Raw genomic sequence first — 21981 nt, forward strand, 5'->3', positions numbered from 1 at the left:
GATTATACAGTGGAAGTGAGAAATAGATTTAAGGCACTAGATCTGATACACAGAGTGCCTGATGAACTGTGGATGGAGGTTCGTGACACTGTACAGGAGACAGGGACCAAGACCATCTCCATGGAAAAGAAATGCGAAAAAGCAAAATGGCTGTCTGAGGAGGCCTTACAAATAGCTATGAAATGAAGAGAAGCAGAAAGCAAAGGAGAAAAGGAAAGATATTCCCATTTGAATGCAGAGTTCCAAAGGATAGCAAGGAGAGAGAAGAAAGCCTTCCTCAGGGATCAATCCAAAGATATAGAGGAAAACAACAGAATGGGAAAGACTAGAGATCTCTTCAAGAAAATCAGAGATACCAAGGGAACATTTCATGCAAAGATGGGCTCGATAAAGGACAGAAATGGTATGGGCCTAACAGAAGCAGAAGATATTAAGAAGAGGTGGCAAGAATACACAGAAGAACTGTACAAAAAAGATCTTCACGGCCCAGATAATCACGACGGTATGATCATTCACCTGGAGCCAGATATCCTGGAATGTGAAGTCAAGTGGGCCTTAGAAAGCATCACTACGAGCAAAGCTGGTGGAGGTGATGGAATTCTAGTTGAGCTATTTCAAATCCTGAAAGATGATGCTGTGAAAGTGCTGCACTCAATATGCCAGCAAATTTGGAAAACTAGCAGTGGCCACAGGACTGGAAAAGGTCACTTTTCATTCCAATCCCAAAGAAAGGCAATGCCAAAAAATGCTCAAACCACCGCACAATTGCTCTCATCTCACACACTAGTCAAGTAATGCTCAAAATTCTCCAAGTCAGGCTTCAGCAATACGTGAACCGTGAACTTCCAGATGTTCGAGCTGGTTTTAGAAAAGGCAGAGGAACCAGAGATCAAATTGCCAACATCTGCTGGATCATGGAAAAAGCAAGAGAGTTCCAGATAAACATCTATTTCTGCTTTATTGACTACGCCAAAGCCTTTGTGTGGATCACAATAAACTGTGGAAAATTCTGAAAGAGATGGGAATACCAGACCACCTGACCTCCCTCTTGAGAAATTTGTATGCAGGTCAGGAAGCAACAGTTACAACTGGACATGGAACAACAGACTGGTTCCAAATAGGAAAAGGAGTACGTTAAGGCTGTATATTGTCACCCTGCTTATTTAACTTATACGCAGAGTACATCATGAGAAACGCTGGACTGGAAGAAGCACAAGCTGGAATCAAGATTGCCGGGAGAAATATCAATAACCTCAGATATGCAGATGACACCACCCTTATGGCAGAAAGTGAAGAGGAACTAAAAAGCCTCTTGATGAAAGTGAAAGTGGAGAGTGAAAAAGTTGGCTTAAACTCAACATTCAGAAAACTAAGATTATGGCATCTGGTCCCATCACTATATGGGAAATAGATGGGCAAACAGTGGAAACAGTGTCAGACTTTATTTTTCTGGGCTCCCAAATCACTGCAGATGGTGACTGCAGCCATGAAATTAAAAGATGCTTACTCCTTGGAAGGAAAGTTATGACCAACCTAGATAGCATATTCAAAAGCAGAGACATTACTTTGCCAACAAATGTCCGTCTAGTCAAGGCTATGGTTTTTCCAGTGGTCATGTATGGATCTAAGAGTTGGACTGTGAAGAAAGCTGAGCGCCGAAGAATTGATGCTTTTGAACTGTGGTGTTGGAGAAGACTCTTGAGAGTCCCTTGGACTGCAAGGAGATCCAACCAGTCCATCCTAAAGGAGACCAGTCCTGGGTGTTCATTAGAAGGACTGATGCTGAGGCTGAAACTCCAATACTTTGGCCACCTCATGCGAAGAGTGGCCTCATTGGAAAAGACCCTGATGCTGGGAGGGATTGGGGGCAGGAGGAAAAGGGGACGACAGAGGATGAGATGGCTGGATGCTATCACCGACCTGATGTACCTGAGTTTGGGTGAACTCCAGGAGTTGGGATGGACAGGGAGGCCTGGCGTGCTGCAATTCATGGGGTTGCGAAGAGTCGGACACGACTGAGCAACTGAACTGAACTGACGGAGTCTAAGATAAGGCCTGGGTATCATGTAACATTCAAAAACCATGTTGGAATTTTTAGCCAGAGAAAATACTAAGAAGAAAAAAATGATCATGATGTTCAAATATCTATAGGGATGTCATAGAAACATAGTGGTTACCTACAAAGCATGCCTGAGAAAATGGATATAAATTATAGTAAGACAGATTTTGAGTCAATGTAAGAAAGAGAACCAGCATCAATCAGTGAGCTGACAAAGAAATGGGTTGCTTCATAAAACAGAAGCGCTTCATTACTCAAATAGAGTCTGAATGAATATCTAATTAGGAGTTTCACATAAGAGGACTTGGAGGTGACCTCTAGAACCTTTAAGCATTTGATTACAAAAGTCTACTTTAAAAATGTTAAGATTTAAGCATTCAGTAATTTAAAATTTGCTTCGTTAACCTATGATTATAATGTACTATGACAACACAATCATAATTGTAGCCCTCATTTTTATAAGGCCCCATAAATAAAAGTTTTTAATAAAATAATCTTTTCAATTCCAGCCAAAGAATCAATAAGTCTATTTGCTAAAGTCAACAATTCTAAACTCATTGTTAAATCAGATTTACATGATTTTTGGAGGCTCTGTAAATAAGTTGTGTAAAAGTATAATTGTTAATTTGTAGTATACACTATACTGTTTCTCGTAAGACAAAACAGTAACTAAAACACATGGTAAGAACCAAGGTCTGTAACCCTCTACTACTCCTAGGCCCAGAGAACGAAGCTAGATCCTTACATCTAATCTGGTCTGATGCTGCTTAGTCATCTGATCTTGAACCTTCAGTCTTCGAAGAAGTTCTTTGAAACCCACCATTGGTACAGGAATTAACCTGAAGAAACACAAATAGTCAATTTTCAGACCAAAGCCTATATTATTACAAAATACAAGGTAAGGTTTTCATAATAACATTCCTGTAATTTACATTTCTAGGGTTAAAAGGCAGATCTATGACTATGAAATCAAGTGTTACACCACAGAGATTTCATCCAATCTGATTTTATGAGTGAGGAAATACAGTGTGGTCAAAATCTGCAGTATTAAATGCACATATATAATTAGGGCACTATGACTCAGATTTTAATCTTTTCACCACACGATGCGGCCTGATTATAATCAGCATTCTTTAAAAAAGAATGAAAAGGAAGATAAACTCACTTTAAATGTAAGAATTATAGTTAACAGCTTGCATCTGCTTCCCTGGTAGTAAATATTAGTCTGTATATAAAAACAAGATGAAGATACACTTACTTTTCAGAATCAGGGTTATCCACCTTGGCTTGTTCCCAGATAATAGGATCAACACCTACCATAAAAAAGAAATATTTTTTCTAAAAGGAACTATTTCCCATTTTTATAATATTTGTATGGGAAAGGCCCTCCTAAAGTGAGACACAAAACCTAAAATCTATAATGAAAAATGATTGTCAAATATGACCATAACAAGAACAAAAAATTGTTTTGTAGGATACAGCTTAAAAAAAAAAAAAGTACCTCAAAAGCAAGTATCTATAATAGGATAATAGATTAATCTCCAGAATATAGGAAGAGCTCCTCTAAATCACAAAGACAAAAAATTAAATAGAAAATGGGCAAAGAACATGATTAGGTAATTCACAAATATTATAAATGTGGCTAATATACAAAAAGCTGGTCAACTTTAGTAATAGGGAAATGCAAATGAAAGTAAGTATTAACTTTTTGCCAAAAGAGTGGAAAAATTAAAGAGACTGATTATCTCCATTGTTGGCAAAAATAGAGCAGAATGAGAAAACATTAGAAAAATAAAAAATGTGAGGAAAAGTAACACATTCCTATTATGAATGTAAATGGCTGAACTTGCTCTGGAGGGCAATTTGGCAGTACCTAAGAACAATACATAAAGTACTGCCGACCCTCTGATATCTGCAGAGGGTGGGGTTCAGGACCCACCCCACTCCCTGCAGATGCTCAAGTCCCTTGTAAGAAAGGGTATAGTATTAATAATATTTGCATATAACCTACACCCATCCTACCATACACTTTAAATCACTTGTGCGTTACTTATAATACCTAATACAATGAAATGCTATGAAAATAGCTGCCAAGGTACAGCAATTCAAGTTTTGTTTTTTTGGAACTTCCTAAAATTTATTTCCTGTTTTGGACCTGTGGTTAGTTGAAGGTGCAGATGTGGAGCCCCGGATACAGAGGGCTGACTGTATACATAATCTGGACTTGAAAATTTCACTACCAGGAATCTATTCTTAAAAAAAATACATTGCTGTGCATTTTAAGACAAGTTTACAAGGAGGTTAACCGTTACATAGTTTATAACAGTGCAAAGGTAGAAATAGCCTAGAGGTTAAATCCAGTAAGGTACATCCACAGTATTCCACGCAGTTTTTTAAAAAGAGTAAGATTTATCTTTATGTACTGACATGGAAAGCATTAAGGAATACTATAAGCAGAAAGGCAGGTTGTAGTAAATGTGTAGTTCAGAATTCCTTTTTCAAGGACTTTATATATAAATATAGACAGAAATGCTTACATTAAAATCACAGATAAAGGATTGATAAAGTTCAATAAGTTATTAATAGTAGTTACTTCTGCGGAAGAGGTAAAGATCTGTCACTCAGTCAGTTGAGATATGCCATCTGGAATCTTTTACAGTGAGAACACATTCAGGTTTTACCTGAATACTCAGTTAAAATAAGACATAAGCTAAACAAAAATAAAATATTAAGACTGAATTATCTTTGGGTAGATGGATTATGGGCTATTTTCCTTTAGTTCATCACTGCCCAACAAAATTTCTAACAAACATAATTAGCTATATAATACAAAAAATTAAATAAATGAATAAGTACAATAAGAACATTCAAACCTACGTCCCAAATAAGCAGACGTGATAGGCTGACACTGGTTTCATTAACATTAATAACCAAGCAACAGCTCCCCAAATAGAGGAAGCATGTATTTCCAAACTTTTCATTTCCTCAACCCCATGACTCTGGAGACATACCAGCAGGAGGATTCTGTAAAAGCTGTTTGATCTGTGCAGGAGAAAGCTCTGTTCTAGTCATAGAAAGGGTTACACCAAGTTGCTGCAATTGTGTTTTAATATTGGTTTGTTCAAAATGGGCATACAATGTTGTAGCTGGAACTCTTCTCGAAGTACCATTTGGAGAACGTTCAACAACATAAATGACAACTTCTGTCCTGGGGGAAAGATAACCAAGTTATAAAATACGGAGCATATAACTCACAGCCACAAATATTAACGCAGTATGTGACTTTAGAAGGGTGCTAGCTGAATTCAGAAATGAGACAGACAAATAAGATGTTATCTGTAAAGGTATGTTTAGCTGCAAGTCCTATTTTAATTTTTTTTCCCCACCAGAATCAAGAAATACTTTGGAGATTCTGTTGAAACTTAATGGTTGCTTCATTGCAGTTTATAGAACAAAAAGTAAAATCTGATTTCAGTTCCTATATCTCACTAATAATTCTTCTAACCCAAAATATTCTAAAGCAAATGTCTTGCCACTAAGTATGACAATTATACACAGGACAAGGGAAGTTAGTATTTATCCATGAATGAACATGAACAGTCATCAGTTAAAACACTGCAGTAACATCTTTGTGGCCCCTGATTTGCACACAGCCACGATTATGTTTCCTCCTGTTTCTAAAGGAAAAATCAAAGAAATTATTAGCATCTAATAAGTTAAGAAACCCAAGATTAAGAAAAAGACTTTTAAATAAATGTTTCTATAAATACTGAAGAATCACTAGCTAAGAAATAACATTCTGCTTTGAGATTTAATGTGTGCTTTAACAACAAAAACACTGTTTTTGTTGTGTTGATCACTCTTTTTGAGCCAAGGTACACAGAAACAAATAGAACATTTAATGTATACTTACTGATCATCTGGCAATGTTTTAATACCCTCTACGTTTACAGTAAGGGTCTGGTTTCCTCCCAAAACTTTATGCAATGATTCTACCAATTGCTGTTGCTGGCTTCGAATATCTGTTTCTTTTTTGTTGAAAACTAAAACCACTAGCCCATCTTCATCTTTATTATTGGGCATGCAACTATAACCTACAGCCTGTGGAATGACAAAACAATATCAAAAACATGTACAGATCTCAAATCAAGTGTTTAATATTAACAGCTTACTATCTGCTAAAATGGGAAAAACAGCTTAATGTCTGGTAACGAAGGAACTATGTAATGATTCCTTCCGCCACTCTGTGCCCTAGGAGGTCACAAGATTACAAAGAGAAACTTTCTTACCCAAGAATAACATACAGAGTGAAATTAAAATTTTCTCTCCTACAGAGTAACTAAATAGCTTTCTCCTCTGAAAACTGATACCCATTGTTGGGTGTTTCTGAACACTGTGGAAACAACTCTGCATGCCATAAATACGACTGCCAAAGTCATGGATCAAATGTAACTTACTTTTTACTATCTATCTGACTCATGGAATTTAAGCAAAGTTTAAAGACATATAAAGAAATGATTTACTAAATAAATACTTTTAAAGTACCATAATAATACCATCAACTTATAAATGCTACAAAGAATGTCTACATTATTTTATGGTTTCATGTAATATAGAACACGTTAGCTGTTTACATAATTTATTAAATATGACAAACTATACTTTTTTAGAATTATTCTTTTAGACATAAGTCTTTTTTCTCTTTTGTCATCATTTATAATGCAATTTTTAAAAAAGAATCTAAACTCACTTTAGACTACTTCACTATGCATTTTACCATATGTATATTAATATAGCAATTATAAAAAAAATTAAATTGTTATATTCAACCTATGTCTACTACATATCTCTTAATATTAAATTTTCAACTATATACACTCAAAAGACATACTTTCTTTTTGCAGAGAGATGAGATAGAGATATTCTCTAACAAGATAGGTTGGTCCCTTTTTGTTGTTTAGCCATGTTCAAAGGTCTAATTTTCAGCCTTGCAATTCCAAACACCGACTTATATACACAATGATTAGGTTTAAGAGGCTGACATAGGCCAACAAAACTTGAAGAATATGGGAATATGTAATGATTCTTTCCACCAATCTGTGCTCTAAGATCACATAATTACAAAGAGAAACTTTCTTTGTAATTATTTAAAATGTAATATTTTAAATTTAAAAATTTAAAAATGTATTTAAAAATGTAAAAAATTTAAAAATGTAATCCTGTTTCCCAGGAACAACATTAACCTAGGGAGCGAAATTAAACTTTCCTTGGATTGCCATGTAAACTGAACTGTAATACGCTAATTTTTTATGAAAAATACATCACCAAGCTGACCTAAGTACTCTCACTGACTGACGAGCAGAATGTCTAAGAAGTTAAATTCAAACAAGAAAGTTGTTTGGTAGGCATGGAATCAGAACAAAGAAAATGGACCATATTGTTGTAATGGCTTTCACATCCAGCTAAATTCTAGTTTTGGGTCTCCCCTTTACAGGTGCCAAGTAGACCATTTAACATTTTTTTCCTGTTAAAAACGACACTCTAGTCACACTTTTCTTCAGTCATATCCTAGCCATCTCAATCACACATACATAAGAAATTACTCAATTTTATCTCAATTTCGTATTTCTGTACTTTTAAAACCAAAGTGGTGTTACTGTACCATGTTCAACAAGTACTAAAAAAAAAACACCAAGCAATTGTTTCCTTAGTATTATTTTAACCCAAATATCACATTCTCTCATACACTCTTCAAGTGATGATCAAAAGCAGTATCAATACCTTAAACCGGCAAAAGGGATTTTCTAGTGTGAATTCCACGGGTGGAATGTTATTGTTGAAATATCCTTTTCCTGTTCCCCAGAAGGCTTGTAGTTGATTCCATTTTGCCAAAATAGCATCTCTCTCATCTCCCAGTAGTGTTGGAGCAGAAAGGGCACTTGCAGTATTTATCAGCTGGTTGGACTGGGCAGGAGCTTGTGTAGGCTGACTGAAGAGACCACCTAATGCTAAAAATTTACCCCCCAATTAGTTAGTTTTTTTTTTTTTAATCAATCAATTCAGATGCTAGATACAGTTAGCAGAATAAACCCCACCACCTCACCCCAAAAGATCCACATCTTAATCCCCAGAACCTGTAAATATGTTACCTTGCACAGAGAAAGGGACTTTGCAGACATGATTCAATTAATTAAGCTGAGACCATCCTGGATTATCAGAGTGAGTTCAACATAATATAAGCATCCTTAAAAGGGAAGAGGAAGGTCAGAGTCAAAGTGAGATTTGCAGATGCTATGCTGCTAGCTTTGAAGATGGGGAAAGGAGCTATAAGCCAAGAAATGTGGACTCCAGAAGCTGGACAAGGCAAGGGAATGGATTCTCTCCCAGAGCCTCCAGAAGTAATGCAGTCTTCTCAGTGCCTTGATTTTAGCTCAGTGAAACTTTTTTCTGGTTTTCTGATCTCCAGAACTGTAAGGTAGTATGTTTTAAGTTATAAAGCTTGTGACATTTAGCTACGGCAATAACAGAAAACTAATATGCTAGGACAATCTTTATAATGTCAAAGTGGCATGTCTAATATCATCTTAATGCAACCAGTTCCATTAGACACAAATTAGATTCATGAATTAATACTAGACCCACACCAAAAAAAGGTTAAAGTCTGTGAAGTTGCAGAATTATTTTTTAAAACAACATTTACTACTGTTATATTTATATAATATATACAAATTGGAGGACACAAAATAAGCAAAAAGAATAATTATATCAATGTCATGTAATATTAGCTTAATAAACAATTTCATTTTCTTAGTGCAAAGAAATATATAGTGAAAAAAAATCAACAAATGGACAAATCCTAAGCTAAAGCTTTAGCTGGCTGTGTAACTTTAGACAAGTCACTTACCCCGTGTTACAATTTAAAGAAGGGCTGAGTTGTTAGATCAGTATTTCCAGAGTGCTAGATAAGGAAATAACCTTGGTACATGAAACTATAGATGTCAAGCAATAGTGGAATCACTAAATGAAGTAAATCATATAACAAAAACTTCTTTTAATTAATTATATATATAATTGTCATCTCATGTCATCTGCTTATCTCACTTTGTAACAAAGGGGTGAACAAATCTAAGATTCAAGAGCTTAAGCAAAGGTATCAAGCTAGAATTCACACTATTATATTTTCTGTGGACTTAAGTTCAATTATTGTTTCTTTATAGCAAGTGATACTGGTTTTCCATTTGTAGCAGTAGTATTAACTTTTCTTTCAAAATAAACACATTTAATGTTTAAAAGTAAATTGATTTAAAGAAAATTATTTAACAAGAATACAAATAGTATGTAGATAAAAGAAAAATCATGAATACCAAAATGACCCAAGTTTTAGGACCACTACATTGGATGACATTTAAGTTTTCCTTCAGCTCTAAAGATTCTAAGTACCACAAGGCCAGTGGGCCTTCTACAGGGCTAAAGAGAGGCTGCTGTTACCCTCCACACGAGTATTATTAATTCCCAAATGGGCATTTATGAAAATGGAAAAGAAGTGGACGAGAAGCCAGAAGACTTGAATACTGATTTATTATAAGCTCTCTGTAGCCTCTAACAAAAAATCCCTAGGCTTTATCATCCTCAGTTTTTAAGTAAGATTAGCAAACTATCATCTGTACTAATCTACACTTTACATTGGATTCCAACCACACTAGTCTACTCAGAGTGCACTAGCGAGTAGGCATTTGAGAAACACAAATAACAAAATCTAATAGATTCTTTGAAAGCCTTACCATATTAGACTTCTCACACCATTCTATCTTTTCAGGGCAGGGCCCTCATGCTATTGAAAATCTTCAGCTTTCATGGAATACATATCCTCCTTGAAAAACTATTCTCCCTTAGATTTCCTGACAATATAGTCTCCTGGTTTTATATATCATACATATATGTTAATACATACTTTCATTTATTCTTGCACCATGTATTCATTCAACAAGTATTTACTGAATACTTCCTAAGTGTCAGACAGAGAGGCAAAAACTAAGGATATGGTGGTAAACAAGACTGGTTCTTTAAACAAACTGAACATATCAAACAAATACTCACGGTTGTGATAAGTGCCTCGTGAGTATTTGTTTGATATGTTCAGTTTGTTTAAAGAACCAGTCTTGTTTACCACCATATCCTTAGTTTTTGCCTCTCTGTCTGACACTTAGGAAGTATTCAGTAAATACTTGTTGAATGAATACATGGTGCAAGAATAAATGAAAGTATGTATTAACATATATGTATGATATATAAAACCAGGAGACTATATTGTCAGGAAATCTAAGGGAGAATAGTTTTTCAAGGAGGATATGTATTCCATGAAAGCTGAAGATTTTCAATAGCATGAGGGCCCTGCCCTGAAAAGATAGAATGGTGCAGGAGACCTGGGTTCAATCCCTGGGTTGGGAAGATCCCCTGGAGGAGGGCATGGCGGCCCACTCCAGTGTTCTGGCCTGGAGAATCCCCATGGACGGGGGAGCCTGGCGGGCTACAGTCCATGGGGTCACAAGGAGTCGGACATGACCGAGCAACTAAGCATAGCACAGAACAGTGTGTTAAAAAAAAAAAAAAAGAAGTAGAGGCCCTGAGAGTCCTAAATGAGGGAGCTAATCAAGCCTGGGGCAGGAGGGTCAAGAGAAGGCTACTCCATTAGAACTTCAGCTAAGGTCTAAAAGAAGTAGTCAGCCAGGCCAGGGGTAGCAGCAAAGAGTAACAGCATATGCAAATCTATGTGTCAAAGAAGAGGGGAAGATGAGCTGGCAAAAGGAATATGGACTACTAAACAAGAGGGTAGGAGAAAAAAAAGATCAGACTATAACTGAAGCTGAGGGCTCACACAGGCCAAAAATGTGACAATCTCAGCATCAAAAAGAATAATGAATGTAACCAACTCAAACATATCCAATTTATTAATCTCATGCATTCAAAATGATAATTTTTAAAAGTAAAAGTAAAAAATTTAGAAAACTCTCAACTCCTTGGATACCACTGGAAATAATCAAGAACCAAAAACTTCTTACAAATACTATCAATTAAAAAGAAAGAATTTATTATGCCTTTCCTATACAAATTCTATTTCAGGGTGACCAAGCAGTCTTGTGGGGAAAAGGGATAAAGAAAAACTCCTTTTACAGAAGAATTTCAGTGTGGAAGACAGGGCAGAATTAAAGTCACCATTCTGCAACTCCTAATAAAGTAAACGATTGAGGCGATGACCATCAATTAATGAGCGCATTACGTTAAGAATGATGGGGAACTTTATAGATCAGCTCTCACCACCTGAACCAACTGGTCAATCTTAGCATCTCTAAAGGAGACAGCCTCTTAACGGGAAGCACACAGCACCACCTGCAGAGTATTCATGCTAAAAAGTCAAACTTAATTCTTTATTACCTAAAAGCTAACTTCATTCACCAGAAATATGGGGCATAAAGTTAAATGATTCTACAAGGAAACAAAGAAATGTAGAATAGGGGATATTTCACAGCACAAATGGTTCAATTTCTTCAACAATTCATGAGCCAGGTTAAAAAAAAAAAAAAGAAACCTTAAGTAAGAAACTATCTATACTAAAAAGAATTCTCTATACTAACAGACATAACAAGAAAGTAAATGTGTGACTTTGGATCATGATTTCAACAAGCCAACTGAAGAAAACTTTACTGAGACATAAGGGGAAATCTGATTAAGACCTGGGTATTAGATGATACCAAGGAGTTGTGAGTTGGAATGACTCCATGGTTTTAAAGAGAAAAGTACAGTAAAGCAGTAAAATAAGTGTATGTTAGACTTTTTCACAATTTAAGAACAGTGGATGTTCAGTGGATTTGAGAGATTAATGACCTTAATTACTTGATTGGGCTTCCCTGACAGCTCAGATGGCAAAGAATCTGCCTGCAATGTGGGAGACCAGGGTTCGATCGCTGGGTCAGGAAGATCCCCTGGAGAAGGGGATATAATAGCCACTCCAGTATTATTGCCTGAAGAATTCCGTGGACAGAGGAACCTGGTGGGTTACAGTCCAGGAGGTTGCAAAGAGTCAGACACAACTGATCAACTAACACACACACTTGAATGGGTAAAGAAAGAATTTAGAAACCAAACAGTGTAGTCTAAGAGGTAACAGAAGATAGCAGCGGGGGATCCCATTCTTTTACATCTGTTCCAAGTAGATTATGAAGGGGAGAAGAGAGTGATAGGCAGCAATAGCTGAAGTGAGATGTGAAATAAAAGTTGTTTTGTTTTCACTGTTAAAAGAAAAAAAAGAAATTTCAGACTGTTTAAATGTGGATGAGAATAATCCTTGGATAGAGAAGCTGAAGACTTTTTTTTGGTGGGGAGTAAGAGGTGGAATGGGGCAAGGGGTTGCTGGGAAAAATAATCCACAGCAGAAGGGGCCGCAGAAGGTGGGAGGATATGAGATCCAAAGCACAGGTGCAAAGAGAAAAGAATGGATACAGAGGGAGATAAACTAGATTTGGCAATGGGTAGCTATTACAATGAGAGCTTCTGTTTTCTCTCTGAAGTAGAGGTCGAGGCCATCTGCTAAAAGTGAGAACAGAGAATTTGAGATTTGAAGAGAATAAAGGTTGAAAATAACTTATAGAAAGCAAGAGAATAATCTGAAAATAGAAACCTCACAGGATTACCAAGCAATGTTGAGGGCCCAACTTGGGTTGGTGATTAACAATTTGGAGGTACTATTCAATCTCCTGTACTGTATGATTTTTTCAAGCAGTATCTAAATAGATACCGGGCTTACACAGGCTTCATCTTGTTCTTTCAGGGAAACGTGATACAAGGATAAGAAAGTTCAGCATCTTGGTAAGAGTGACTGAAATGGAAGGACAAGGACTCTTAAGCTAGTAAGAAAGAACAGTGAAGGAGGTGATTAAGTGTAGAAAGTGTCAGTGGTCTAAACATCAAAACAAGGTCTAAAAACAGCTATGTTGAAAGTACCTGACAAGGTAGGCTTAAAGAGCAAATGTTGTGGGATGTTTACATTAGTGAATTATGGAATTAGAACAGTTTCAGATGTTGCCAAAGTCCAAGGTAAGAATTGTGGCTAAAGTGAAATGGAGGTCTTCGGGCTAAAACGCTGGTATGACTGTCTGAGTACATACGTACGTGAATGCTAAAATAACTCAGACTGACAGCACAAGTCGAAATGCAAAACTCAGAAGAAGAAGATAGCGCTAAGTGGTGTCCACCTCTTGCGATCCCATAAATTATAGCCTGCCCGGTTCCCCTGTCCATGGGATTCTCCAGGCAAGAATACTGAGTGGGTTGCCATTTCTTTCTTCAGGGGAACTTCCTGATCCAGGAATTGAACCCAGGTCTCCTGCACTGCAAGCAGATGCTTTACTGACTGAGCCACTCAGCAAAACTCAGAGCCAGCTGCCAAAGTGTTCAATGAATAAGTACTGTCCAGGAACTCAGCAGATAACCGAGATTAGGCATATCAGAGGCAGTGTAATCAGACAGCAAGCACCTTGTACAAACAGGAGTTTTTAAAAAATGATGCAAAGTTTCACAATCTTTACAGAGTAAACTCAAACTCCTTACAACAGCAGGTCCCAAATTCACCACACTGTGCCAGGCATTCATGCCTTTGTCAATGTTAGTCCCTCTGCCTAGAATACCCTTTTCTGACTTTATCCAGCCATCTAAGTCCCTTAAGAGTCGCCTTTTCCTCTACATTCCAAAGCACTTTGTATGGTGTATTTTAGTGCTTTCACACACATATTTTTTATAACTGAATGTTTATTAGACAATCTAATTGAAAGTTTGTTACTCTATCTCCTTATAGACTATGAGTAACCTTATAAACCCAGTATATATACCCTATATACCCAGAGTCTTGACCTAACAACACACACTTAGAGGAGAATGAGCCCTTTCCATTCTGAAAATGAATAGCACCAGATTCAAACTCCTGTTTTTCCAAAGACAAATAAGTGTAACTATAATAACATAGTTGAAGAGACTTCATGCCAAGAAACAAAGAAAAAACTTCATTTTTCCTTTCTTCTTCTTAACTATTTGGATTTCCACCTAACTTCCTATTGTTGCAGGAGGAGAGTAAGAAAGATATATTACTTTATTGTAACACAAGAATGAAAAATTCTATTTTCTTCATTTTATTGGTTAATAATTCTTGAAATTCATATTTAATAAGTTACTAAGCTTCAATGACTGAATAGAGTGAATTCTAGCCAATCAATCAAGTCACCTAAGAAAAATGAAACAGAAGTGATTTTAGGAGGTAGCGAACTGCAGAAAAGCAAACGGAGCATTACAGACGAAGTCAAGGAACCTGTATCTGTTTTCCGGTACAACATCTCAGAAGACGTATGGACAAGGCACAATTCTCTCAGTTATCTCTCTCCATCTATAAAATGGAGGTAATAAGAGTTCTATTTCATAGAGTTCTTGTGATAATTAAATATACTAATCCATACAAGATAAAGGGCTTCCCTGGTGGCTCAGTTGTAAAGAATCTGCCTACAATGCAGGAGACCCACGTTCAATCCCTGGGTCAGGAAGATTTCCCGGAGAAAGGAATGGCTACCCACTCCAGTATCCTTGCTTGGAGAATTTCATGGACAGAGGAGTCTGGTGGGCCACAGTCCATGGGGTCACAAAGAGTCGGACACAACTGAGTGACTAAGCATATAAGCATACATACATACATATAAGATAACCCTGGAACATACTGCCACACCAGCTAGTAAGGAAGTTATCAAAGACTAATTCTACACATGTACCAACATGACTTGGGAACCAACCTGAAGAGGCTTACACTGGCTAAAGATGGAACAATTTAAATATCAATATGGAAAATAGCAATGGACTGAAAAATATCAAATAATTTAAATACTTCAGTTCCTGATATTTAAAAAAAAGGTTACCTTTGGAGAAGAATAGGGAACCAAATCTTTATTTTGAAAGTTAGGAATAAAGGGAAATACTTATTCAAATAGTAGATGAGGAGAAGTTTCTCTTTACAGAAGTATTTCAACAAATAAAGGGAAAAGGAAGCACACAGTTGGAATGCCATTTGGCAACCCCTAATGAATTAATGGATCTTGGTAATCATCACCAATGGCCACTGGTAACATCACAAAAAATAGAGACAATCAGACATTATATGCCTCTTGATAAAAAAAATATAACACTATTTATAAAGTAGGCTTGCAAACAAAAAACTTAATGATCAATATAAATAACCCCTTACATCCAACCCAATTTACAAGAAATACAGAGGACAAAGGTATGTTAACTATACAAAAGGAATGCAATCATAAAGTCCTGACTGTCAACTTCTATAGGACAAATGATCTGATTTCATCAACAAATTGAAAAATAAAAAAGAAAACTAAAAAGGGGGACTTACAGAGATTTAAGACAAATCAAAGTGAACAATACTGTTCACACACTTGAGTAACAAAACCATAAAGAAAAGTAAGGAAGTGATCAACATAAAAAGCAAAACTATTTCCTCTGATGGGGAAACGACTAGGAGAATGTGGAGGGTTTCTGAAGTGGCTGGTTAGGGTCCACCTCCTGACATGGGCAGTGGTTACAAAGGGCATTCATCTTATAAACAATCCGTGAAGCTGTATTTCTGTACAGCTTTACATACCTGTGTCATGTTTACGAACAACAAAAACTTTAATAGAATGACACTAAACACAGAGGTCTTATAATCATGCCAATCTGTCTTCTCCCCAGTTGCTATCATTATATTTGAACATGAGAAGTAGCTTTTGGAATCCTATGGAATATGATATTTATAACTCCTCCCCCAAAAAAGGTATCTACTCAAATGTTTTGAACAGTGACTAAATAATATTATCTACGTTGTTATGGTTTCATATCTGAAAATGAAAACCTCTTGTACTTACTAGTCTGTTGCTGCTGTTGCTGCTGCTGCGTATTAAATCCTCCAAATCCAAGTCCGGTCCCCAGACCAGTACCTAAGCCAGTACTAGTTCCAGTTGTCGTGCCAAAACCAGTCCCAAATCCAAAACCTTTGTTCTGAGTACTACCAAAGAATCCTTTGAATGAAAAATTAGCAATTTTAAGTTAAAAAAGATATCTGATCTGTAGCTCATTTTCTTCTACAAATGATATAAGATATCTTCTTACCAGTAGTGCCTGTGTTAGCTGGAGTAGAAAAGCTGAATGCAGAACTCGCTGTGGTAGACGTTGTCCCAAATCCTCCAAACCCACCTAATTAAAAAAGCATAAATAAAATAGAAATGAAGAATTTTTGAATACATACGAGGTAATTTCTTTTCCAAATTATGTAAGTATTTGCCACAATGCAATATACACCTTTCAACTAAAGAGGTGATTAAGTTATGGCTAAGAAAACATGTTAATAAGCCTATTTAGTCAGTGTTTGTGTACACTAAAATGACTATGTACTTTTAGAGCAGGGGTTGCAAATTCAAATGTCTACAAGACACAGGCTGTTAATATTAATGAAATAGGCTAGGTGTTTACTGATTGGTGGAACTGATCAATGTGGACAGTTTTTTTAAAAGGCAGCAGTTCCCAAATTCCAACAGATGACTGCTACAGGAGAATGGTAGTTGAGTAGTGTTTTATGTTCCCATTTTCCCCAAGAGAAATAGAAAAATTTAGATTTTTTAAATGTGAAATTTACATAATTTTAAACCCGAATTCAACTAATTTTTTGCAACTAATTCAAATATTTTTAAGACAGTGTGATAAACATCGTATCAGCAGACTGTGTTGCCAGTTTGCAACCTTGGTTTTGGTGAATTAATTTATATTCTAACTTACATTTCTACTTGGTCTCCATCAAGACTAAGCAACTTTTCAAATTAAACATACCAATATAATGACTTTTATACAACAAGAATGTTACCTCTTGAAGAGATACAGGAAAAAAAAAAAAAAAAAATCAAAGGCGGTAGTGGCCTCAAAGGAGAGCAGAGCCATCACCAGACCCTGCACCACAGTTTGGGAACTGACAGATACACAAATTTCATTTTCAGATAAATCTAAAGACAAAATTAATCTTTACCGATGCAACTTGACATATGAGTGGAGTGGAATGCTAGCCAATCTAAAATTGCTTTTTCTCCCCTTACTGTCAGAATTTGATTACCAATGAGATTGCCAAAAAAGACTTTTAAGACAGATGTTTGAACCATTAGTCCTCTCTGAGTTATACTACAGACTTTCTGGGATTCTAATTTTCAATCTCATATATTTCTGGCATAAGAGACAGAGATTCATTAATACTGTAATATAAGAGATACAAAAAGGAAAAAACTCACAGCCCATGATAGTCATCATATGATTCTGACTGGGAAAATTATTCAAGAGTAGACTACATGTTGCATCCAGGTACAACCAAATACTCTATTTATTTGCAGATTCTACTGTGGTACTGCAAACTGCAAACATTTTGATAAAAATCACCTAAAATACTAAATATTGTTCCTAATCTTTTTCATTACTTCTAAGTGTCACAGAAAAACTAAGATATAGTCTGAATTGGCTATACGATAAAAGCACTGGTATCTTAACATGCTCCACAATATGAAAAATACTTATTAATAATAATGGATCTGCCAGGATATAAAATTTAAAAAGTAAACAAGAATTTCAATCAATCCTTTGCTGAAGACTAAGTTAATGAACGTACGTAGAAGTAGTTAAAACAGTTATCACAACTCAAAACTTAACAGTGACAACTCCAAATGAACATGAAATCAAGCAAATACCAACTGGTTTATTTATTGTTGTTGAGTTACAAGCTGGGTGGGTTTGTTTGGAAACACAAATTTCAGAATAATGTTTCTGTTTTACCCAGTGCCAATTTTAAGCAAAGAAGGAAAAGTAAACATACCAAACAACAGTGATATGTGATCACTTTAAATATACCTTAATGATAACTGATTGTTTAATCTTTGGAATACTCAAGTATTCTTCAAAAATGTTTTCAAATCAAATGCCAAGGTCATATTCACATTGCAGTAACAAGTGACTGCACAAAATGCCAGACTTCCAAATAGGTCTTAGGGAATAAATCATGATTACCAAATGCATATAATTGGCATGGGCATAAGTGGCATATGTTAGAGAATATGAACAATAAATTCATATACGAGCAGCTGAAGAACAAGACTTTTCTATAGGGTCATTGTATGCAAGGTACAGAGACCTACTTAAAATTTTTTCATATATATATATAGACACACATATTATAGTTTGTGTTTTGCAGAATTTTCAATGAGCTTCAAATGATCTATATAGATACAAAATCTTCAAAATTATCTTTTTTAGTGCAAAGATGTCTAGCCTACATTTTAGAAGTCAGTGCTACCTGAAAATACATTAAACTGCTCTGGTCATTTCTCAAAAAATCCAGTAAAGAACTGGGGATTCTTACTATAATTACATTATCTTACAGAAATGTATCCTAATCTGCTCAGTTTATTAAAGAAAGACATTATTATTATTATACAGATTCAAAAACAAGACAGGTTGCTGCTGTTCGTATAAGATTTGTTTCTCTCAGGAAAGACAAAGACAATCAAATGAAATTCCAATGAAAGATGCAGGAAAAATGGGGGAAAAAAATGACTGCAGGAGTCCAAGAATTCCAGGAAAACGGGCCTGACTGTTGAACTTATATTTTGAAGAGATATTTAATAATTTGGAAGACGTATTCCACTCAAAATAAAAATCCACTCCAATTTCATATCACTCGGAAGGTATATTCTACTCAAATGCAAATTTAACAAAGGAATATTATATAATAACTTGCAAGACTTCCCCAAACCAAATCTTTTAAGAGTCAAAACCTAATACAAATGTTTTTGATTCGACGTTAGGAAATGATTTTCCTTTCCTTATTAAACAAGTCTCTGTTCTTTCTCAAACTCTGGAACCACAAAATATTCTTGGACTCCAGCTCCCAACATTCGTTACACAGACGACCCGCATATCTACCTGCACTTGCCAGACTGTTACCAAAATTGAACGGAGTCGCCGAGGTGGTAGAAACACCGAAATTCCCAATATTAAAGTTCACTGCAGGATTAGCAGTTAATCCGAAACCCCCAAAATTAAACCCACTGGCGGTGGAGTTGGCAGTCTCAAGCCCACCAAATCCTGATAGGCGTGCAGGCAAAGAAACAAACAATTTTAAAAGGGGAGAGAGGGAAGAAAAAAGAAAAAGAAAGCAAGATAAGGATTAGAAGAGTCTGCAGGAGGTTTCATAGAAGTGAACAAAGACAAACCCTGACTTTGCTCCAACATGAGTTAAGAAAGCCTAGGAGGCGGGGACAGGAGGAAGGGGCAGGAGTCTGCAGTCCCGCAGCGAGAAGCTAAAGGGCCAGGGCCAAGGGAGCCGCAGGGCAGCGCCTCAGGCTCCCCAGCCGGATCCTCGCCGAACCCAGCAGCGGGAAACCCTCGACGAGTTCGCCCAAGTCCCGGAGGCTGCGGCGGGGAGGGGAGGGAGGACGGGTCTCTGGCACAGAGTGAGAGAAGCCTCCTCGGGTCTCTCCGAGCCCGACTCCCGGATGGCGGGAAACGAACCCTAGGAGGAGAGGGGCCTGCGGGGCCCCACTCGCGCGCGCGAGCACCGGGGTTGGGCCCCCATTCCTCCCGTGGCCTCCTCAGGAGCCGCCGTCGCCCGCTCGGCTGCCGCCCGCCCTTTTCCGAAGCCCCCAAAGTCTCCGCGCGGGCAGAAGACCCCAGGATCCCCAAGCCGAAGAGTCTCGGACGGAACGGCCGGACCGAAGACCTCCCTCCTCGCCGGGAGAAGATCCGGGGCAGTCACTCACCCGCGGGAGCCGCGGTGGCTGCAGCGGTACCTGAAGTGCCAGACGGAGTACCAAAGTTGAAGGCCATGTCGCGGGAGCAGGGGACCAAGGTGCTGCTCCCGCGACACTCGGTGCACTCCGCTTTTCAATCCGGCGAAGAAACCGCCTCCAGACCAGGGAGTTCCGCCTCTTTTCTGGCCTAGCCGTAGAGGCCGGAACGCTGGAAAGGCGTAGCGGCTGGAGGGTGGAGAGGGAACGCCCCCGGCCCGGCTAGCTTCCGGGAGCCTTGTGGCTTCACCCGGCGTGGAGCTTCACAGCCTAAGTGAGATACCGGGAAGCTTGCTGTGACCTGCCGCCCGAGAGCCTTTAAAAACGGCTTTTGGGAGGCCCCCTTGGGAAAGATGTGCAAGCAGGCTGAATGCCAGTGTCTAATGAAGACAGGGTAGGAAAGAAAGCTAAATCCTCCTCCGTAGTGGAAAGTCAATGTGAAAGTCGCATCCGACTCTGCGACCCCATGGACTGTAGCCCGGTAGGCTCCTCGTGGAATTCTCCAGGCAAGAAGCTGGAGTGAGTTGCCATGCCCTTCTCCAGGGGATTCCCGACCCAGGGATCGGACCCACTTCTGCGGCATTGCAGGCAGATTCTTTACCATTTGAGCTACCCGAGGACGCCCTTGGAGAGTCAATGGAACATTCACCAAGCACCAAGTCACTTAAAGTTATGGGGTAATAGTGGGGGTGGGGCGGGGGGAGAAAAAGGGAGAAAGAAGTGCCTTTGGGAATTTAGGTTTTGGTGGGGTTTTTTTGTTTGTTTTGTTTTGTTTTTGTAGAATTCTTGGTAGGTAGGGTGGAAGGAAAGTTCAATAGGGAGGGAACATAGCGGTACTTATGACTGATTTATGTTGATGTATGGCAGAAACCACAACATTGTAAAGCAGTTATCCTCCACTTAAAAATAAATTTAAATTAGAAAAAGAGAGTAGAGGGAGAAAAGAATTCTTGGTGGACACTTTGTAGAATTATGTGATTCTTAAATCTATGTGCTTTTGTAACTTTAATACAAGTAAAACCAACAAAAAAGCCTATTAAAATTGTCTTTGGACCTAGCAATGCTACTTCCAGGAATTTATTTTGTAAATTGTTTGGCAAAATTAATGGAATACAGGTTATCTGTTACAACACTGTTTATAATAACACATGATTGGAAACTGTTTTGCCTAAATAGTTGCATTCATACAAAGGAATACTGTTCAGCGATGCAATAGGAACAGTAAAGCTCTGTGTACTGAAAAGAAAGATCTCAAAGATAAATTACATAAACAACACCTTGAATATGGTATGCTACAATTTCGGTGGGGAAAAAAAGAGGGCTAGAATATGTAATTACACATATTTGTATAAAATATACCTGGAAAGTTACGTTTTTAAAAATGAATAACTTTGGTTTTCTGAGAAGATGAACTGGGTGGCAAGGAGATGGGGTGGAGGAAAACTTTGCAGTATAAAACCCATTACGGGTTTCGAAAATGTAAGTGAGTAAGTAATTCTAAAAGTGGTCATTCCAGGAGTCTCAGTGAGAACACTGGTATATGGATGAGGACAACAGGAATGGAGACTGAAGAGCAGGTAGGCTTAATGTTTGATGGGTGTGGAGAGGCAGGCAAGCAGGAGTCTATCAAGAGTCCCTGGTTCCTGGCTTGTACAGCCAGCTACACTGTGATGACATTGGAACTTGGGAGGAAGATAAGGAAAAGAAAAGTGAGTTCCTTGCTTTACTTACTGGATTTGAGCACAAGCTGGTTGAGGATATCCAGCAGGTGCTTGGATATGTGGGACTGAGGTTAAACAGAGGTCCATGAGGTTTATGTTGTTATTGAAGCCTGGGAGCCAATGGGATTGTCAGGGAGAGAGGATCAAGTGAGAAGAGGTTACAGCTGAGCACCAGTAATATGACCAGAGCAGAGCTCGAGAGAGAAGAACCAGCTGAGCCAAATCACAAAAATTATGGATAGAAAGAACAATTTCAGATGGAAAAGAATGGACGAGCATTTCTTCAATACGAAGCCTCCCCTGA

General features: G+C 37.7%; 1 protein-coding gene across 2 annotated transcripts in view; it reads right to left on the reverse strand.

The window, feature by feature from the left end:
- The window catches only part of NUP54 (nucleoporin 54), a 32946-nt gene extending 12796 nt beyond the window's left edge, over nt 1-20150 (reverse strand). Inside the window, exons 1-8 of one of the 2 annotated variants that reach the window (XM_070791605.1) lie at nt 19930-20150; nt 16250-16333; nt 16006-16158; nt 7841-8067; nt 5973-6160; nt 5071-5267; nt 3318-3372; nt 2805-2898 (exon numbers count right to left, since the gene is read on the reverse strand). In XM_070791605.1, coding sequence (XP_070647706.1) covers nt 2805-2898; nt 3318-3372; nt 5071-5267; nt 5973-6160; nt 7841-8067; nt 16006-16158; nt 16250-16333; nt 19930-19996 — 1065 coding nt within the window. In that variant the 5' untranslated portion in view covers nt 19997-20150. Of the gene's footprint in view, nt 1-2804; nt 2899-3317; nt 3373-5070; nt 5268-5972; nt 6161-7840; nt 8068-14414; nt 14490-16005; nt 16159-16249; nt 16334-19929 lie in introns of those variants that run through there. The other variant, XM_070791606.1, reaches the window with a different exon arrangement.
- Nucleotides 20151-21981: the final 1831 nt, after the last annotated feature.

This window comes from Bos indicus, chromosome 6 (genome assembly GCF_029378745.1).
Source record: "Bos indicus isolate NIAB-ARS_2022 breed Sahiwal x Tharparkar chromosome 6, NIAB-ARS_B.indTharparkar_mat_pri_1.0, whole genome shotgun sequence".
NCBI classification, from domain to species: Eukaryota; Metazoa; Chordata; class Mammalia; order Artiodactyla; family Bovidae; genus Bos; species Bos indicus.